Genomic DNA, 20,442 nt, shown 5'->3' on the forward strand with positions numbered 1-20,442 from the left:
GCTGAATGGTCACCACAATAGTGAAATCTGCCACCATACATAGTTACAGAAAGCTTTTTCCTTGTGATGAGACCTTTTAAGATTTTCTTTCTTAGCAACTTTCAAATATACAATGAAGTATTGTCAAGTATACATACCATACTGTGAATTATATCCCCATGACTTTAGTACTAGAAGTTTGTGCTTTCTGACTCCCTTCACCCATTTTAACTACCCCTAACCCCCTCCACCCTAGCAACTACCAATCTGTTCTCTGTATCTAGGAGATAGTAGATTTTTGTTTTTGATTCCATGTATGAGTGATAAGATAAAGTATTTGTCTTTATCTGAGTTATTTCACTTAGTATAACACCCTCAGGGTCCATCCATGGTGTCACAAATGGCAAGATTTCCTTCTTTTTTATGGCTGAATAATAGTATTTTTTATCTATTCATTTTCTTGATCCATTCATCTATCAACGGACAGTTAGACTGCATCCCTATCTTGGTTAAGTAATTCCATAATGAACATGAGGGTGCCTATGCTTTTTTCAAGCTAATGTTTTCATTTCTTTTGGATAAATGCCCAGAAATTGAACTGCTAAATCATATAGTAGTTCTATTTTTAAATTTTTTGAGGAAACGCTATGCTGTTTTCTGTAGTAACTGCACCAATTTACATTCCTACAAACAGGACAAGAATTCCCTTTTCTCTACATTCTCACCAATGCTTGTTATCTCTTGTGTTTCTGATAACATATTTTCTTGAAGTATGAGGTGATAGTTCATCGTGTATTTGATTTGCATTTCCCTGATGATTAGTGACATTGAGCATCTTTTCTTTGTCTGGTAGCCATCTGTACGTCTTTGAAAGAATGTCTATTCAGGTCTTCTGCCTGTTTTTTTAGATTGTTTTGCTATTGAGCTGTCTGAGTTCTTTATATATCTTGGATATAAACCCTTTATAGGATATATAATTTGCAAATATTTTTTCCCATTTAGTTGTTCAGTTGCTAAATTGTGTCCAGCTCTTTGTGACCAGGCTTCCCATTTAGTAGGCCGCCTTATATTTTGTCTATGGCCTCCTATGATGTGCAGAAGCTTTTTAGTTTGATGTTGTTCTGCTTGTTTATTTTTTCTTTTATTGTCTTCATTTTAAGTTTTAAATCCAAAAAAATCATCACCAAGACTCATGTCAAGGAGCTTACCACCTACGTTTTCTTTTAGGATTTCAATGACTTCAGATCTTATATTCAAGTCCTTAATCTTTTTTTTTTAACTTTGTTGAATATCATCAATTATTGGGTCTTTCACTTTCTTCAACTAGTTGCTTGAACCTAATACACAGAGGAAAAAAATGCCAAATGATGCTTTTGAAAAACAGGTCTTACATTTTTTTTAATTGAAGTATAGTTTGATTTATAATATGGCATTAGTTTCACATGTGCAGCAAAGTGATCCATACACACATACATACATACGTGTTCTTTTTCCAATGCTTTTCCCTTATAGGTTACTACAGATATTGAATATAGTTCCCTGTGGTATACAGTAAGACCGTGTTTATCTATGTTATACATAGTAGTTTGTATCTGTTAATCCCAAAGTCCTAATTTATCTCTCTCCCCCTTTCCTCTTTTGTAATCACTAGTTTGTTTTCTATGTCTTTGAGTCAGTTTCTGTTTTATAAATTCATTCGTATCATTTTTTTAGAGTCTACGTAAGTGATATCATAATATTTGTCTTTTATCAGACTCACTTTACTTAGTATGATAATTTCTATGTATATCCATACTGCTACAAATGACAATGTTTAATTCTCCTTTATGGCTAAGTAATATTCCATTATATAACAGACAGCACATCTTCTTCATGTCTTGATGGCCACAGGTTGCTCCATGTTTTGGCTCTTGTAAATAGTGCTGCTATGAACATTGGGTGCATGTATCTTTTTGATTTAAGAGTTTTTGTCTTTTCTGGATATATGCCCAGGATTAGGATTGTGGGCTCATATGGTAGCTCTATTTTTAGTTTTTTAAGGAACCTCCATACTGTTTTTCATAGTGGCTGTACTAATTTACATTCCCATTAACAGTGTAGGAGGGTTTCCTTTTCTCCACACCCTCTCCAAGATTTATTATTTATAGACTTTTTGATGACAGCTTTTCTGACTGGTGTGAAGTGATAACTCATCATCATTTTGATTTGCAATTCTCTAATAATTAGCAATGATGAGCATCTTTTCATGTGCCTGTTGGCCATCTGTATGTCTTCTTTGGAGAAATGTCTAGTTAGCTGTCCTGCCCATTTTTTGACTGAGTTGGTTTTTGATATTAAGCTGTCAGAACTGTTTGTGTATTTTGGAAATTAAGCCCATCTGTGTCAGTTGCATCATTTGCAAATATTTTATCCTGTTCCATAGGTTGTCTTTTCATTTTCTTTATGGTTTCCTTTGCTGTGCAAAACCTTTAAGTTTGATTAGCTCCCATTTGTTTACTTCTGCTTTTAATTCTTTTGCCTTGAGAGAGACTGACCTAAGGAAACACTGGTAGTATGATCTATGTCACAGAATACGGAACAATTTATGTCACAGAATGTTTGCCTATATTCTCTTCTGAGAGTTTTACTCTTTTTTTCTTTTTTGGCCCTGCTGGCTCTTTGTTGCAGCACACGGGCTTTCTCTGGTTGTGGTACGCAGGCTAAGTTGCCCAGTGGTATGTGGGATCTTGATTACTTCATTAGGGAGGAGCCTCCACATCCCCTGCATTGCAAGGTGGATTCTTAGTCACTGGACCACCAGGGAAGTCCCTCTCCTAGGAGTTTCACGGCATCACATCTTTATTTAAGTCTTTAAGCCATTTTGAGTTTATTTCTGTGTATGTTGTGAAGGTGTGTTCCAACTTCATTGATTTATATGTGGCTGGCCAGCTTTCCCACAACCACTTGCTAAAGAGACTGTCTTTTCTCCACTGAATATTCTTGCCTCTTGTATCAAAGATTAATTGACTGTAGGTTTGTGGGTTTATTTCTGGGCTCTCTATTCTGTTCCATTGATACATATACCTGTTTGGGGGCCAATACCACACGTTTTTTTATTCCTACAGCATTGCAGTATTGCCTGAAATCTGGGAGGTTATGCATACAGCTTTATTCTTTTTCTTCAGGATTGCTTTGGCAATTCTAAGTCCTTTGTGGTCTCATATAAATTTCAGTATTATTCGTTATAGTTCTGTGAAAAATGTCATGGGTAATTTGAAATGGATCACATTAAATCTGTAGATTGCTTTGGGTAGTATGGCCATTTTAACAATATTAATTCTTCCAATCCAAGAACGAGGGATACCTAAACATCTTTTAGATGTCAATATTTATATTCTATATATTAAAGTTAAGTTGTATGTTAGAATGCACAAAGTGTATGCTTGTATAAGTTCTAATAAATATAATATATCCACCCTTGTAACCAAACCTCTGTCAAGATATACAACAATTCTACTATCCCAGGAAGTTCTCTCACTTTGGGCCTTGATTTGAACACAAGATTTGTCTCTAAAGTCCATAGTCTTTTTCATACTATGCAGCTTCTTTTAAAAGGGCCCAATGTACAAATATATTAAACAATAAGAATTCTATTTCTAACCATCAAATTATTAAGGTAGCTGAAATATGGAAAAATGAAAGGTGGAAAATACTTGAGATTCCCTCCACTAAAGTCAGACAGCCTAGATATTTAATATCTGTAGCAAACAGACTGCACCACTTTCTCTTTACTAATTTCCACTAAATAAATAAAAATAATCTTCTTCCTTCCCCAAGAGTTAAAGAATTAATAATAACCATCTCCTATGTTCATCTCTTATATCTTCAATTAAACTAAAAATGCTCAGGGCAAGACCATTTCTTACACATGTGAGGCAAGCACTGCACACTTGAGTGATTACTATGGAAGGCAGTGAGGAACTGGAGAAAACATACAACCTTTGGAATCAGCCAAATCTGGATTCAAATCTCTTCATATTTATTAGCTATATAACAAGTTACTAAACTTCTCTAAGCCTCAGTACGAGGCCTGTATTTTGCCTTCCTATCAACGTCTGGCTTCTCAAATAGACCATCTATAGGAAGACCCAGGCGACAGAAGGCCCTACCTTGGACCTCAAGCTTTTGGGGGAACTGCTGTGGCGCTCTTCCAGCCATGCCTCTTCCCAAAGGGTGAAGAGACCCTGGGGCCAGAAGGGCATACACATCATGAGTCCACATCTCTGCCATCAACTTTGCTCTGGGTAACCTAGACTCATGAGTTCGTTCAAACCACGCCAGATCTGATTTCCAGGGTCTACAAAGACCTACTCCTGGTCTCACTCCCTGAGAAAGTATATATGGAGCATGAAGGGGAAGACTAGGGGGTTGACACATACGCATAAAGCCATCCCTCAGAGTATAGAATGGTGTGAGTGACAGGAAGGGTTCAGGCTCAGAGGGTAGGGTGGGCTCAGCATCAGGCAGACACATTCTGGCATTCAACTCTGAAAAATCCAGGACTTCATTCAAACATGAACCTCAAGGTCTATAAGAAGGTTTATATATCAAGAATGAATGGATAGAACAGATTTTATGTAACAGTTTGTTAATTTAGTATGTATATGGTATGTAGGTGTACATTTTGTATTTGCTCCAGACTCTGCAAATGTTCCAAATGGGCCTGTCTGTATCTACTGCTAATAACCTGTGTATTGCATATTCACTTTCAAGTAGTTAGTCACTCAGTTGTGTCCTACTCTTTGCAGCCCCATGGACTGTAGCCTACCAGGCTACTCTGTCCATGGAATTCTCCAGGCAAGAATACTGGAGTGGGTAGCCAGTCACTTCTCTAGGGGACCTCCCTGACCCAGGGATCGAACCCAAGTCTCCTGCATTGCAGGCAGATTCTTTACCACTGAGCCACCAGGGAAGCCCATTCACTTTCAAATATTATCCTATTTAGTCATCCAACATTATCAAGAGTTAGGTTTCATTCATCCCACTGCACAGGTAAAGAAACAGATATGGTTAAGAAACCTACCCAGCTCCTTTTTCTGTTATCTCCATATCACTCTCTTCTTAACTCCCAAGTATCCTCCCCTCTTAGCATATTATCAGTATTTCACTCTCCAAGACAATATGTATGCCCCTAATCCCTATATCTAGTGCTTATGTTCTATGACCTCAGGACAGTACCTAATACTGTTAATAATCTTTTCTTTTTTAAAACAAGTTTCCCTTTGGTGTGTAAGGCTACACTATTTTAGTTTTCTCTAAGCTTTTGCTTTTTTTCTGTTTCCTCTTCTTTCTCAGAATTTTGGTGAAGAATGAGTAAGATAATGTTTTTGGAGACTGTCAGCATCAAGCATATATATTCAACAAAAGATAGGATTTCTTTTTAATATAAAAAAAATACCTACCATTTTTAGGTATAGTGCCAATTACTCTACTAGGTGATACACACACACACAGTATTCCGTTTATCCTAAAACCCCTAGAAAATTGAAGTTTAGATCAGCTGACAAATTAACCTGTATTAGAAACCTGGCTCCAGCACTTTCTAGCTTTATGATACTGAGTAAGTCACTTAACTTCCCTGAATTTCTGCTTTTACATTGTGTAATTTTATAATGTCCTTATAAATGAATTAAATGAGAATGACACACAGATATAAAAACACAAAGTACATGGTAAATAGTCAGTAAATGTTAACTTTCTTCTCATTGCTACCAGGTGAATACATTAATTTTTTATCCTTCTCTTTTGTGCATTTCTAAAAACTGAGTCCTTGATCTCTTGACCTTCTTTCTTTTTATAGTCTATGCCTATACTCTATCACACTTCTGAGTCCAGCTCCTCCAGAAAGATAGTTTTGAATTATCCATGACCATGTCTAAGGGTCCAGGCCCACATCCCAGGGCCTACTGTATCAAACTGCTCTTTTTCCTCATAAAGAGTGGAAAGCAAAAGACTTGGTATGGGAGACATAAAATATTACACAGACAAAACTGATAGGATGGATGATAAAAAAGCTAATTCCATGGTTTCAAGCTTGCCTGAGAAAATTACAAAACTGGAGAAGATTTCCATAGATCATAGATCATGTCCAAAATTCCCCTTTCCCTCATTCTTCAGACATGAAACTCTAATCCTTCTTTTTCCCTCATCCACAAGGCCAGAAATGTTCCCATTCCTCTGAATTCCCTTACATTTAAATGCTCCATTCAGCTAATACCTAATTATACTCTGTCTTCTATCACCAATTTTCTTGCATTTAAATCTTATCTTCCCAACTATGCTGTAAGTTCCTTAAGGCCAACAACCATCTCTCATACTCTTAGTACTTCTTCATAATGCTGATTGACTAATGCTATACAGATATGGTCAGGAATTCAGAAACCATATATTAGGATGTTTTCAGATATTTTCCTGCCATGGAAGGAAAACTTTTCAAATCAAAAGCTTCGGAAATCTTCCACAAATAGGGAAAGTGTGACAAACAGAAAATTTTCTATTTCTTTCTCGAGGATTTCAGTTTTGGTTTTAAACAGGAAAAAAATCCTTTAACATAAACTTCCTTAGCCATGTATTAATACTTTATAAATTATTTCCAATAACTGCACAAGGTTTTCTTCAAAAATTACTTATGCCAGCATACCTTTGAGGTACTGCAGGTTCAGTTCCAGATCACCACAATAAAGCAAGTCACACAAAATTTTTGGTTTTCAAGTGCATACAAAAATTATGGTTATTCTATTACTATCATCTATTAAATGTTCAACAGGATTACATCTTAAAAAAACAATGTACATACTGTAATTAAAAACACTTCATTGCTAAAAAATGCTAACCATCATCTGAACCTTCAGCAAGTCATAATCCTTTTACAACAGTATCAATAAAGATCACTGGTGATGGATCACCATAATACATATAATAATAAAAAAAAATTTGAAATGTTGAAAGAATTGACAGAATCTGACAGAGAGACATGAAGTGAGCAAATGCTGTTGGAAAAACTGATGCTGACAGACTTGCTCGGTTGAAGACTGCTGAAAACACTGAATTTGTATTAAAAAAGGCAGTATCTGAGAAGCATAATAATATGAGATATGCCTGTATTTTCTAATATAGTTACTAGTCATTATATTAATTTCTGTAGGAAAGTTAATTCTTAAAACTGTAAGCCTCAAAAATCACTAATACAGACTGATGTGTTACTTATTAAATACTAAATAATTCAAAAACCCAGGTGATAAAAGTTTTTAGTTTAAAGTTTATTAAAGATATCATTTTCTTTGATATATTTAATAATTGGGAAAATTTGATTAAACTACATTTTTACTGTGATCAAAATAGAAGAACTATAGGGTAATGAAACTGATTTGCTTATTTTACCTGAGTAGCTTTATCTTTCATGCATGAAGGGTAATGAACATGAGGATCCCGTGGCCACTGTCCTGTGAGATAAGGTCCTGTTATGGTATCCAGGGAAGAGGTTCGCCTTATTGTGCTAGAGGTTCGAACTTGCTGAGATTTGGGCCTGTCCACTATAAAAAGTGAAGGAAAAAAGACATTAGTCATAAGAATAAAGTGAAACTTAAAATTATTTAAACTTCATAGTTTGTAAAATACCATCCTGCCAATTGTCCCCACAATGTATATTTACCCTAAAAGCCATCCTGTATGAGCTGATGAAATTTATAGACCAAAGGGAAATACATTCACGTATTAAATTTTGCATATACTGTCACACCCTACAAAGCTCATTCATTTTAGAGACCTATTCTTAACCCTCTATATCATCTCCACTGCCATTATTTTAATTACGACTTCATCATGTCTCAACTAAACTGCCAGTTTCCTAACTGCTATCTCTGAATCCACACTAACTTTATCTTACAGGGCCACCTCCCTCCACTGCTAAAAAAACTGCCATGGTTTATTCAGTCTTTCACTTAAAGTACATTATTTTTCACAGTTCAGCTCCCATATACCTCAATACGTAATGTCTTGCTACCACCACTCCTCCATAAACCTCTGCTAACTACTAAGAACCATAACAACTACTAATAAACTCCAATTTCCCAAGTGTGAAGTACTCGCTTCTCTGCCTCTATAGTTTTTCTATCATCTCCTGCATCGAAAATATTCCCCTTCTCTGTACACTTGGCAAAAACTTATCTTCAAGACCAGCTCAGGTGTCACACTGCCTCTGTGAAACCTTTCCCAATGCCCTTCTTTTTCTTCATCTCTGTCCTTCTTAAAGATATACACACTCTCCTCTGCTTGCATAAAGCCCTAAATTTGTCCTTCCTTCCTGACCAGAGGGTAAGTTTGGTCCCTACAGATTGAAAAGGAGTTGATACTCAATACTTAGAAATGAATTTATTCAAGGCTCCACGTGCACAAAAAATCATGTATACAGAATCTTATTTTAATTGTTTCCTCCTTAATGGATGAAGAATTTGAAGCCCAGAGGGATAAAATTAAATTGTCCAATGAAACAGAACTGCTAATAAGTGACAGAGGTAAAAAGGAACCAAGATCTCCGGACATTCTACACCGTTCAGTCAATCTACTATAATGATCTGTTTTACCTCTGATGCAAACAGAGATGATCATACTGAACTCTACAGTTTCTTTACAATGAAAATATAAAAGATTTTTCATGTATGCATCTCAAATGTGCATACTATAATAAAATCCAGTGGATTACAAGTATCCAAGGCTTAGTCTTATTCAGTTATATTTCACATCAAAGAAAATGCCTTGCACATTACAGAGGGTCAAGAAACATTTGTTACTGAATATTGTCCTTTATTCTTCTGAAAACAAAACACAAAATTGTTTTCCTTTTTTTAAAAATCAGAAGACAAAAGGAAATGCAGCATACTGTGAACTGTCACATTATTCACACACAGTCATCCTCAGTTCTGTAGGGGAGTGGCTCTTCGTTCAGTCAGATCAGTTCAGTTCAGTCGCTCAGTTGCGTCCAACTCTTTGCGACCCCATGACTCACACTCAGTCACGTCCAACTCTCTGCCACGGCATGGACTGCAGCACGCTTCCCTGTCCTTCACCTTCTCTTAGAGCTTGCTCAAACTCATGTCCGTTGAGTCTAGGACTCTCATGAATACCAGAATCTGAGAAAGCTCAAGTCTCTTACAGTTGGTCTTCCACCTCCCTGGGGTCCACCTCGTTGGACACAGAGGGCTGGAGAGCCAAACTGAATCTTACAACTGCAGTTCTGATTTCTTCTTTGACCCAAGAGTGTTAGAGAAGATCTGGAAATTACCAGGTTTCCTACCTATCTTTATTACTTAGCTCTCATTTTATTTTATGATAAGCAAAGTCTAGGATAATCTATTTCTACTGTTTGGAATCACCTGAAATTTTATTTGTGACCAAAAATCACAGTCAATCTTTATAAATATTTCATCAGTCATGGAGAGCATGTATTTTCTGTTTTCAGCATACAGTTCTTTTTCTTATATACTAACTGAAATAAAAATACAGAATATAGTAATAAAATAGAACCATGATCTGTCACATATTTAGAGAACTACTCCAAAACTTCTAAACTACTATTGAGATATGAAAATGCTCTTTATCTCTTATAATTTTTATCATTTAAATTTAGTTCTGGGGGCTTCCCTGGTGGTCCAGTGGTTAGGACTCTTGCACTTCCACTGCAGGGGCACGGGTTCAATCCTGGTGGTTGGGGAACTAAGATCCCACAAGCTGTGCTGAGTGGCCAGAAAAAAAAAAATTTTATAGAAATTTAGTTCTGTATAATTTGGTTACATATTGATCCATGACATTATTATTAAGACATATGCTTTACCATTATAGTCTGTTCCATTTATTTTTACTTTTAAACTCTATCAAATTTAATTTTATCCCCCCTCTATGCTTTCTTTCTATTATACTGTATCTGGTATGCCTGTTCTTTTACTTTCCGTTTCTTTCAATCGTGCTATTTAGGTAACACTCTTGTATACTGTATATAATTAGGCTTTTGAAAAAACTTTATAGTAAGTCTTCTTCCTGAAAAACATATGCTCATCCCACTTATATTTATTGTTATAACAAGTCTGATTAAATCTGTAACTCTTTCATGGAACTTTTTCTTTCTCTTAGAATGCTTCCTTGCTATTTGTTTTCTATGACTTACTTTTTATTTCTTTTTCTCCTCCTTATCTCGCCCCCTACCATAAGCAATTCAGAAGACATGCAGACGGTTTTTAGTTCAACTACCAGGAGCTATTTCTATTAATTCTTTTTAAAAAATGTGGTTATAAAAGCAATACGTACAAATTTTAGCAACTTTAGGAAGCAGAGAAAGTTAACACCTCTCATAATCTGATTTATAATAATTTATTTAAAAAATTTTTAAATTACGTTCTCTCCACCAAGAAGAAACAAGGACAAAAACAGATTATCCCTTGAAAAAGAACCATTTTTAGCAATAAAAAAGGCCTACATAAAGGTCAGCTACAACCAGAAAATGGAAAGCCACTATATATGAAGAATTTGTGTCCCAACTTTAAGCCACATGCTAGCCTTCTCAGTTATTCAACTGACTGTCTTGGTATCACAGTGTTTGTAAGTAACAACTATTTCACTTAATAATGGCTCAAAGCACAAGAGTAGTGATGCTGGCAACCCGCTATGCTGAAGAGATACTGTAAAGCGCTCCCTTGAAGTGAAAATGTGACAGTTCTCAGCTTAATAAAGGAAGGAAAAAAATATTAAATGCTCAGGTTACTAAGATCTATGGTAAGAACAAATCTTTTATCTGTGAAATTGTGAAGAATGAAAAAGAAATTTAGTTTCTTCTGCTGTTGCACCTCAAACTGCAAAAGAGCCACAGTGTGTGATAAATACTTAGTTAAGATGGAAAAGGCATTAGGCATTATATTTCTATGAGGTATTTTGAGAGAGAGCCCATGCTCACATAACTTTTATTACAATATATTTAAAAAAATGTTTAATCTGGCTTCACTGGGTCTTAGCTGTGGCACGTGGGATGTTTGGTATTTGCTGCGGCATGGCAGGATATTTGGTTGCAGCATGTGGGATCTAGTCTCCTGACCAGGGATCGAACCCAGGCCCCTTGCATTGGCCCAATAGGGAAGTCCCCATAACAGTATATTCTTACAACTTTTATTTTATTATTGTTTTTGTTAATCTCTTAACTGCACCTAACTTATAAGCTTTACACACATACAGGAAAAATACAGGATATACAGGATATAATAGTATCTGCAGGTTTAGGCTCAACAGAGGTCCTGATATGTGTCCCCTGTGGATAAGGACGGTCTATCCATTTATGTAGGCAACATAATAAATTGTTTATTTCATGATTACAGCTGTGATTAGAATATGTATTTAGTTTTGAACTGGGTGATCACAACATTTCTCAACTAATTATTACAAATTACCTCAACTCAAGTAAATCAAACAAGAGGACACCTATCCACTAGAAACATACATTAGTATACTTAATCTTTAAATTTACAAGCACTTAAATAATAAAATTTAATTAAAATTAATAATAAAATTGCTAAAATAAATATTCTAAAGTGTGAAAAAAAATAAATACTTACTATCATTACTTAAGCTAAACGGGCATCAGAAAAATAGTAACTTCATACGTGGTGAAACCAGGTAATTACCACCACTGATTAAAACTTGATGAATGTCTACTACATGGAAAGTACTGTTTGACGTACCAAGGAGAATGACAAAATAAATTTTATATTCTCCTCAAGGAATTTACATTCTGCTTGAGGGAGATATAATATGTAGAATTAAGCTATAATATAAAGTAGTATTTTATGGCACATGCACACCAGTGAAGGACAAGAAGGCACACAAGGCAAAAAACAGGTAACAGACAGCTAGAGTGGTGTGCCCTAACCACATCAAGGGCAGCTGTCAAGTAGTAGGATACAATATTGTAAAGTTAAAAAATAAATTAAAAAAAAAAGACTCTTAACATGCCACTCGTAGTCCTGTTGCTAACATCTCCTACTTAAATATTTGAGGGTAAAATGCAGAGTAAGTAAATTCAGCAATAAAATACGATGGTTGGAAAAAAATCACATCTGTTTCCAGTACCATCATATTAGGACCAGAAGATGACTACTCATGCAGCATTCTGTAAAATGATGTCCTCATTATAATCCATCTACAGGTTATATTAGGTATCCCTGGTGACTCAGACAGTAAAGAATCTGCCTGCAGTGCGGGAGACCTGGGTTCAATCCCTGGGTTGGGAAGATCCCCTAGTGAAGGGAATGGCAACCCACTTCAGTACTCTTGCCTGGAGAATCCCACGGACAGAAGAGCCTGATGTGTTGCAGAGCTGGACAGACGGAGTGACTAACATACACAACACACACACACACACACACAGGCTGTACTATCCCTCTCCTCTTATCTTCCCTGAGGATGGAGCAGTGTAGGCCTGGGGTTCCTCTGGGATACCTGCTGAGGATTGTACAAAAGAATTATTGCTTTCTAACAGCCAATTGGAAATTTAAGGCGACTTAATCGTAGTATAATAGGTTTAAATGCAAGAAGCTGTATTAGAAACTCTGAATCCAAATAGCATAAAGGCATTGTTCTAAACAGGCAAAAGACACTTAAAGTCTAACTGCCAGAGAACTGTAATATGATGTTAGATTAATTAGTTAGTTCCCAACAATTTTTCATTTAGAGGCAATACCTGAAGATTGACTGACTAGTGGGTTTGGAAATCTGATGTATTAAGAAACTAATCTGAAGTAGAAAATTAACGAAGTTAAGTGCAATTTCTACAAATTAAAAAAAAAATTGTTGTTAGAAACTTTAAGAACTTTAGCTACAGAGTAACATGAAACAAGCCACCACACATTCTAAACCAACCTCACCAGGTGATAAAAAGGATGCAATATTTTTGAGTGCCATAATGTAGCCGTACAGAATGTACACTAATACACATAATAAAAAATGCTCACATTCTTTTCTTAAAACTTTAACATACTTTAACGTTTTCATAGGTTCAGTCTGCATAAGTAAATAAAAAGTAAAAATTGTTGATTCTCTGTGTTTAGCTCTCAATAAAGATTATAAGCCAAGCTTTCTATTAACACTGATGTTACAAGCAAAACACATCTAAACTTAAAGAAAGCATTTCAGTGACCACTTATTTAAACCTTCTGAAAAAGACCTACTGTTCCTTCAACTGCTGTGTAAGGACTATAACTCTGTGAAACTTTGCTATTGTAACACCACCACCAAGAATGAACTGCTGCTTTCTTTATTCAAAACCCAACATTGATTACAACTGTAAAGAATCCTCAAGTCATACAATTCAGCAGAATGCTTAAGATAACTGAGTAACAAGTACCAATTTTTCCAGATCTTTCTACACAGAACTCATATTAAATTACTAGTTTTACACATATATACCACATTAACAATGTTAGTCAATAGTATCAAAACACAAGTGTGTAAAACCTTTTTATCCTTTAACAGTTATATTCAAAAAGAAGGAGCCATTAAATCCCATAATGTGTGTGTGTGTGTGTGTGCACGCGCGTACACACACACACAAGCCTTAAATCACCTAGTATTGAATAGAAAAACGTAAGGCAATTTTAGTTATGCCCCATGCAACATCTGGGCATGTCTGAGAAGTAACAGCAAGAGCTTTCTAGAAATTAGATCTTGGGAGATCCCTAGAACATAAAGGTACAAAGCCCTCAGGCACAGGTGAAACTAAGCAACAGATCTCAAAGATGGGAGCCTGAGATGTGGCTTTCTGTCTAAGCATCACCAGGCAGCTTGTTAAAAATGCAGGTTACTGGACCATAGTCCCAGATAGTCGAATGTAGTAATCAGATGGACCAGGTATTAACATATTTTTTAAACCAAACCAGATTGATTCAAAAGCATCCTCAGGCTTGGGAACCATGGAGGTCCTGAAGTAGAGTTTCTCAGAGTGTTGGACATTTGCTAGGAATGCTCATACCAGGCCCAATTTGTTGTCAACAATGTGAGACTCTCTGCTAGTGAGACCAGAAAATTCTGAATTTTTAATAAGCATGTGATCTAATGCTACTAAAAACTTAGGAACTTATGTCTAAAGGATTGGGACTAGATCCTTTAGAGTTGCAGCTGCTCAAAAAAAAAAAAAAAATTTTGTTGACTATAAATCTACTCCATTTACAGGCACTGAAAGTCTGAATATAAATCCAAGAAAATATCCTGCTGTAAAAATAGTCAACCAATTCTTTAAAATCTGCACCTAGCAGCTTACCTTTTAGAATCTAGTACATTTAAACTTTTAGTCATCTCCTTCAAAAGGTCACTTTCTAAACTGAGTGCCAGTCATGAAAATAAGAACCTTCAAATCTAAACACAGAGCACTCCAGGCAGAATGCTTAGGAACACTAGAAAGATGAGATAACTGACAAAAAGCAATACAGCTTCTTTGGAAAGACTGCCTCCCACCCAAACAGGGCATTTTGCATAGAAATAAAAGTTAACTACAATAAAATTCACTTCCCCAAAAAATACAAGAAATTCTGAAAAAATAAACTAAGTAGGTTCTTTTCTATAAAGTGCTAAGGAAAAATTAAATAAAATATATAAACAAAGTAAAATTTAGATTTTAATCATTAACCTGAATAAAGAATTTAAGCTTAACTCTCAAAATATGACAATATTTTATAGCTAGTTTATTTAAAACCTTTATCTTTTAACAGAAAAGCAGTGAGTTTTTATGATGTCTAAATTAGCTTCTTCATATTATAATTTCAGTCCTCATCACTGAAATCAAAATAACAAAATCATGAAGCAGAGCCTGAATATAAGACATTAAGTTGTTTTTTCTTCAACTTCAAAATAATCTGAAATGATACAGATCCTAGTGATCAAGAATAACCAAAAGTAGATGCAGGTAGGGAATATTCCTTCTATTGGTTCACTGAGCTTAAGCATGAACTACTACAGGTCTATTCTGTTAATAGAGATTTGCTTCAGTATTTCTATAATGACAGCTCCTTCCTTGAAAGTTATAGTTTTAAATTTATTAACACTGTCAAAAAGTGTCTCTTTGACCATACTTTATCCAGCTCCTCTCAACTCTTCCCAGGTAGGCCCTAATTGTAGGCTTCTGTATTTAGCTCTGAATTGTCCGACTTTAGCAAGTATCCTACGATGTCAGTTTAACCAGAATCCCCCACCCTCAACATTGATCACCCTCGATACGTGATCAGGCTCCTCATCTCCACCAGCTCCCATGTAGTATCTTGCTGCCCTGGCCTGTCTTCAGTAATCCTTTTCAGATCTGTTTAGCCAAGATCCCCCTTATTTGGATGTTTCCTTCCAAACCACTCCAGTACTCTTGCCTGGAAAATCCCATGGACTGAGAAGCCTGGTGGGCTACAGTCCACAGGGTCGCAAAGAGTCGGACACGACTGAGCGACTTCACTTCACTTTTCCTCTTAGTAATTTTTCATCTATTCACCCCATCCTTCTTCTTAGCCAGATATACAGCCTCACTTTTTCTACTTGTATTTTGAGTTTGAGCCCCATTTCTCTGTATTTACTTCTGGTTATTCTCTCTGCATTGCAGTGGTGCCTACACCTATCCCAATAGTCTCCTTGAAAATAGTCTGCTTTACTATTCTTTTAAAAGTGTCATGAAAAAAAAAATAAAAAGTGTCATGAACAGTTTTTTCTTAAACATCACTACCAACATTGTGAGTAATTTTCCTCCTTACCTCACAGTTACAGAGAGCAATTTCCAAAATAAATCCCACTACCCCCAAAAAAGCAATTTAAAGAATTATATAAGAATAAAAAATGTAGAAAAGAGGAGATTGGTATACCTCTCTAGCCAATCTAATGCATATTAATACTGATCATCTAGCAGAATTATTGTTAGATTCAGCTTTCTAAAATCGGCACTGTCTAGGCACTTCACAAATGGCCTTCATGGGCCTTTCTTGCATAACATATAAGAAGATGGAAAGTAAGCCAAATACATGGGCCATATAAAATCATCAAAATCAAATGAACTTCCGATAACAGACAGGAAGGACACCAGATCTGAATGTGCTATCTGAACTAAAACTAAAGGGCAAAAACTAAAGCCCTCTCAGTGTGAGTAGTTTCTGAAACACTAATCAACCAGACCTGGAATCCTGCCACAGAAGCAATCTAGAAAATATGCTGAAATGACCATCTGGCTGCCCTGCAGAAATCTGGAAAGGAACCAGTCAAGAAGCTGACAAGAGAAACAAACATGCGTCTGACCCAATGAGGCCTGACACCTGTAACCTGAGGTCTGTCAAGAAAAACAAACAGGAGAATGGAGTCAAGCAGCCATTTAGGAATGATTCTCTAGGTTACAGCTCACTCAAATTTGTGTCAAATGATACATAAGTTGAGATAAGACATTTGGAGGAAGGCCTTCAGCCTATTTTCAAAGAAAATTCAAGAGAGTGTCTTTTTGTATTAAGGCTGTAAAGAAAACTTCACCAAGATGGTCATGAAGGCAGGTGACAAGCACTGGAAGAAATACACAACAAATTACGATGGAGTTCTGACATTTAGAATACATCTACAAAGAATCACGGGTATAGCAGCTGAGATGCTAAAGATTTTTAAGTTCATTTTTTTTTCTGGTGGCAAAATGGTATTTCTTTAGGGAACCTCGGCAAAGTCATAATTAGCAGAAGAACATTCCATAAACTTTATGAACTTCCAATGAATTCAATTAATAGAGATTCCAAATATCCAAAATCTCACGTGACTAATGGGTTCAAATTTTAAAGAGACAATCACAAAGTATTAGCAACTATAAGATAATATAAGATGATCAAAGATGGAAATTAATATAATGAGAGGAAAGCAGATATTCCTTAACCGGAAGATGAAATGCTTCAAAAAGTTTTGTTTCAAAGCACCTAACTTTCAGTTAAAGCCATGGTAGAGCTTAGAAAATTTTTAACCAAATAAGGCAGATCCACTATTATACCCCAATTAAAAATAAAAAACAAACTAACAAAAAAGATTACAGTACAATAAAGGCTACCAAATGGGCTGTATCTTTACCACAGTATGACATCCAATGTTAACTGATGAAACCCCCTGATCGAAAGTAGGGAAAGCTGTGATCTCATAGTTCAAAACATGCTAAAAATCTACTTTAATTAAATGTGAGAAGCAATGAAAAACCTCAAAATTAGAAACATTCAGAAATGATGTGTTTGCAGTCAAGGAAGATATGAAAAGAGAGGTGATCAAACTCAGGAAAGATTTAGAAATAAAAGAAAAACTTATTCTAGGAATGAAAACTTTAAGTTACAAGAAACAGAGTGGGTTAATGCATTGCCTAAGGTAGAAAATAGAACATAACACAAATTTTAGAATTTAAAAAAAGAAAATTTAAATTTTAGAATTTAAAAAAATTTTAAGAGACAATAGTTATTACGTAACATAAGCAAAACTGTCCAACATGTTTAGGAGGAGTCCTTGAAGAAGACCAAGGCAACAAAACAAAACATACTAAAAACTACAATTTAAGAAAACTCTCCTAGAATAAAAGATAACTTCAAACTACATACTGAAAGACCATACATGGATCTGAGAAAAATGATACAGCCAATACAGTCCATATCAAACACACTTTAATGAAGCTAGTGACCTTCAAGTATAACAAGCCATAGATTAAAAAAACTCAGTTCTTGCTACATAATATATGTAGAACTCAAGGAATATTGTTCCCATGAGTCTTTCCTGAAGAATCTACCAGAGAATAAGCTTCATACAACCAACAGCTTGGAAAGGAATTAACATGAAGACTGCTGGAATGTGTGAGCCATTCATGCAGTAATTTTCAAAGGAGAAAACAGCAGAATGCTCAGTATCTCTAAGGCAAGTCTTTCATCAGTACATGAAAGAAATAACCAGAGAAGGATTGCAAATTCATACGGTTATTCTCTCAGCACATCTGAATTTAAGACTTCAGAATTTCCAGAACATGTGATAACCAAATTAAAAATTTTATATAGCCATATTTATATTAAAAATTTTAATATTCCTCCAATATTTATTGCGTTGACTCAGAAAAATTAATACTAGCCCCAGAGAGGTATACTTTCTTCCTAGGTAACCTAGTAAAGAAATGAGCTCCTGCTCAATCTACTGAAGAAACGAACTGAAATGGAGCATCCATAGTCACTCTATTATTAGAATTTTTGCCCATCCCCTTCCTCTAGAGGTGGCAGTTACAGAGTCAAGTTTGAAAATACACCCTACAGAAGCCTGTAGCAAGAACCAGGAATGGATCAAGGAACAGGAATTCCTTTTATGGGGAAAAGTAGAATAATAGGCTGAGGTGCTTGGAGAGAGAAGCATTTGGAAAAAACAAGATGGAAAGTCTGAAGAGGACCTTCACCTCGCAAGGGGCTAAATCTAGAAGGACCTGCTTTTCGAAGGAACAAAAGCAAGCAGCCTCTTTCCACATCATCCTACTATCTATGGGACAAGTTAATAAAGAACAAAAAGTCCTAAAATAATTTTCAAGGCCAAGAAAAGAATTGACTATTAACATTATGGAATCAGGATCTTACCACTATTACAAAAGAACAATCAAGTTATACCATGAAAAACAAGGTATTTAGAAATCTGTATGACTCCTATAGTTCCTCTGATTCTGAAAAAGAACCTGAAAATGATCATCTTTCTCATCTCTTATTTGAATAAAGAATAATGACTAAATATGGCACAGAAAGCACAACAGTCTCCTAGGTAAGTAAATATCTCTTCTTAAATCTACACTGAAAATTTGCAGAATTCTAAATCCAAATATATTTTAACAACATACAATTTATAAATGAAAGTAAGATTCAAGCATTTAAGTCTTAAGTTTGAAACATTTTGTTTAGGTAATAAAAACTACAGATTAGCTCATAATAGCATGATAATAGCTCATAATAGCATAATAAGAGGGTAAATAGTTAACTCCACGGTTAAACATAGAAAAGATTAAGGAGAAAGGCTTAGGAAAAGAAAACTGTTTAGTTTCATTAAGATCTGACTGCTAGTCAACTTAATTTGCTGATGGTAGGCAAATTATAAACAGAAGGCTGTACTGCAATACATCTGGATGCCACTGATTTGCTTCATGAAAAAGAATCTAATTAAATCTACCCTACTAGTTGTATTTTTCCCTTCAAAAATTGTATTTTTCCCTGTGTTCCCAAATCCAGCCATGGTGAATACAGAACTAACGTTAGTTAGTTTCATCTACACTTCTGTAGATGAAACCCAGAATCAGTAGGCTCAACAGAACGAAGGCTTCAGAAATAAGGAAACACAGATGTTTATTCTAGCATTTACTTTCATAAATATTGACATCAAAGAACCAAATATGTAGTATGAAGCAGTAGTTTATCCAAAATTGGATGCTTCATTAAAGCTGGAAATGGCCAAAAGCTGCAGGAAACATCCTGAAGGAAAAGGCCTTATATAAATGATACCTTTGTAGAAACCATGGAGTAAAACAGAACATGGTAAAAACTAGTTCTGTGTTTGCATACACAGAACACCTTCCACCTCAACAATTCTACAAATATTATGCATAGAAGGTTGCCAGGAAACGTTGCCAAGGACTGGGAGCAACTTCAGAAAAAATAGAATAAAACTACGAGTGGCATGACTAAGTGTAGGGAAAAGTGTCGAAAGTATTTTAGAAGAGCATCATGTTTTATTCCTCCAGAATAGACCCAAACTGGTAATTATAATCTTAGTCAAAAACAGTCTATTGATATTATTGATTGAACTGTACTTAATCCAAAATGGCACTGCCCGGGAGCAACAAATGGACTGAAGTCACAAAGTTTCAGAGTTTGTTACTAGCATCTAAGTTAATTTTTTCCCTTAAATGATAAAAAGAACATTGTTCAAGAGCCCAAGAAATGAGTGCACAAATATCAGACTATACTTTTTGGATATAGCATGAGTCAATCATACCTACAATAGCTAGGGCATTTGTCATAAAAACCTGAACAACACTTTAAGATGTACTAAAAAGATTCATCTCAACAAGGGAAGAAAACAAAACCACATTTTTGCCAATTATACAAAGGAGATGAGTCAACTGGATTTTTGCCCTTTTCCTCCATTCTTTCCTCCTTCACCTCTTAAGTATCTCCTGTGTAGTGTTTGAGGCAGGACAAGTACTGAACAATATATGTTCAAACATTACAAATAAAACCATTTTTCATGAATACGTCAACTCAATCATTTATCCCTCTCTCTGAAAGCTATTTTACTTTCACTTAAGAATGAAATAAGAAAGCAAAACCTAACACAATTCACTAATCTGTTTAGTTTATACTTAAAACATAAACATATTTGCCAGAGGGTGGGCTCCTT

General features: G+C 35.4%; 1 protein-coding gene across 1 annotated transcript in view; it reads right to left on the minus strand.

The window, feature by feature from the left end:
• The window catches only part of GLCCI1 (glucocorticoid induced transcript 1), a 150,284-nt gene that overhangs the window by 69,398 nt on the left and 60,444 nt on the right, over window positions 1-20,442 (minus strand). The window contains exon 3 of the mRNA XM_010839816.1: window positions 7,399-7,550. Coding sequence (XP_010838118.1) covers window positions 7,399-7,550 — 152 coding nt within the window. The remainder of the gene's footprint in view (window positions 1-7,398; window positions 7,551-20,442) is intronic.

This window comes from Bison bison, unplaced genomic scaffold, assembly GCF_000754665.1.
Source record: "Bison bison bison isolate TAMUID 2011002044 unplaced genomic scaffold, Bison_UMD1.0 scf7180017864134, whole genome shotgun sequence".
NCBI lineage: Eukaryota > Metazoa > Chordata > Mammalia > Artiodactyla > Bovidae > Bison > Bison bison.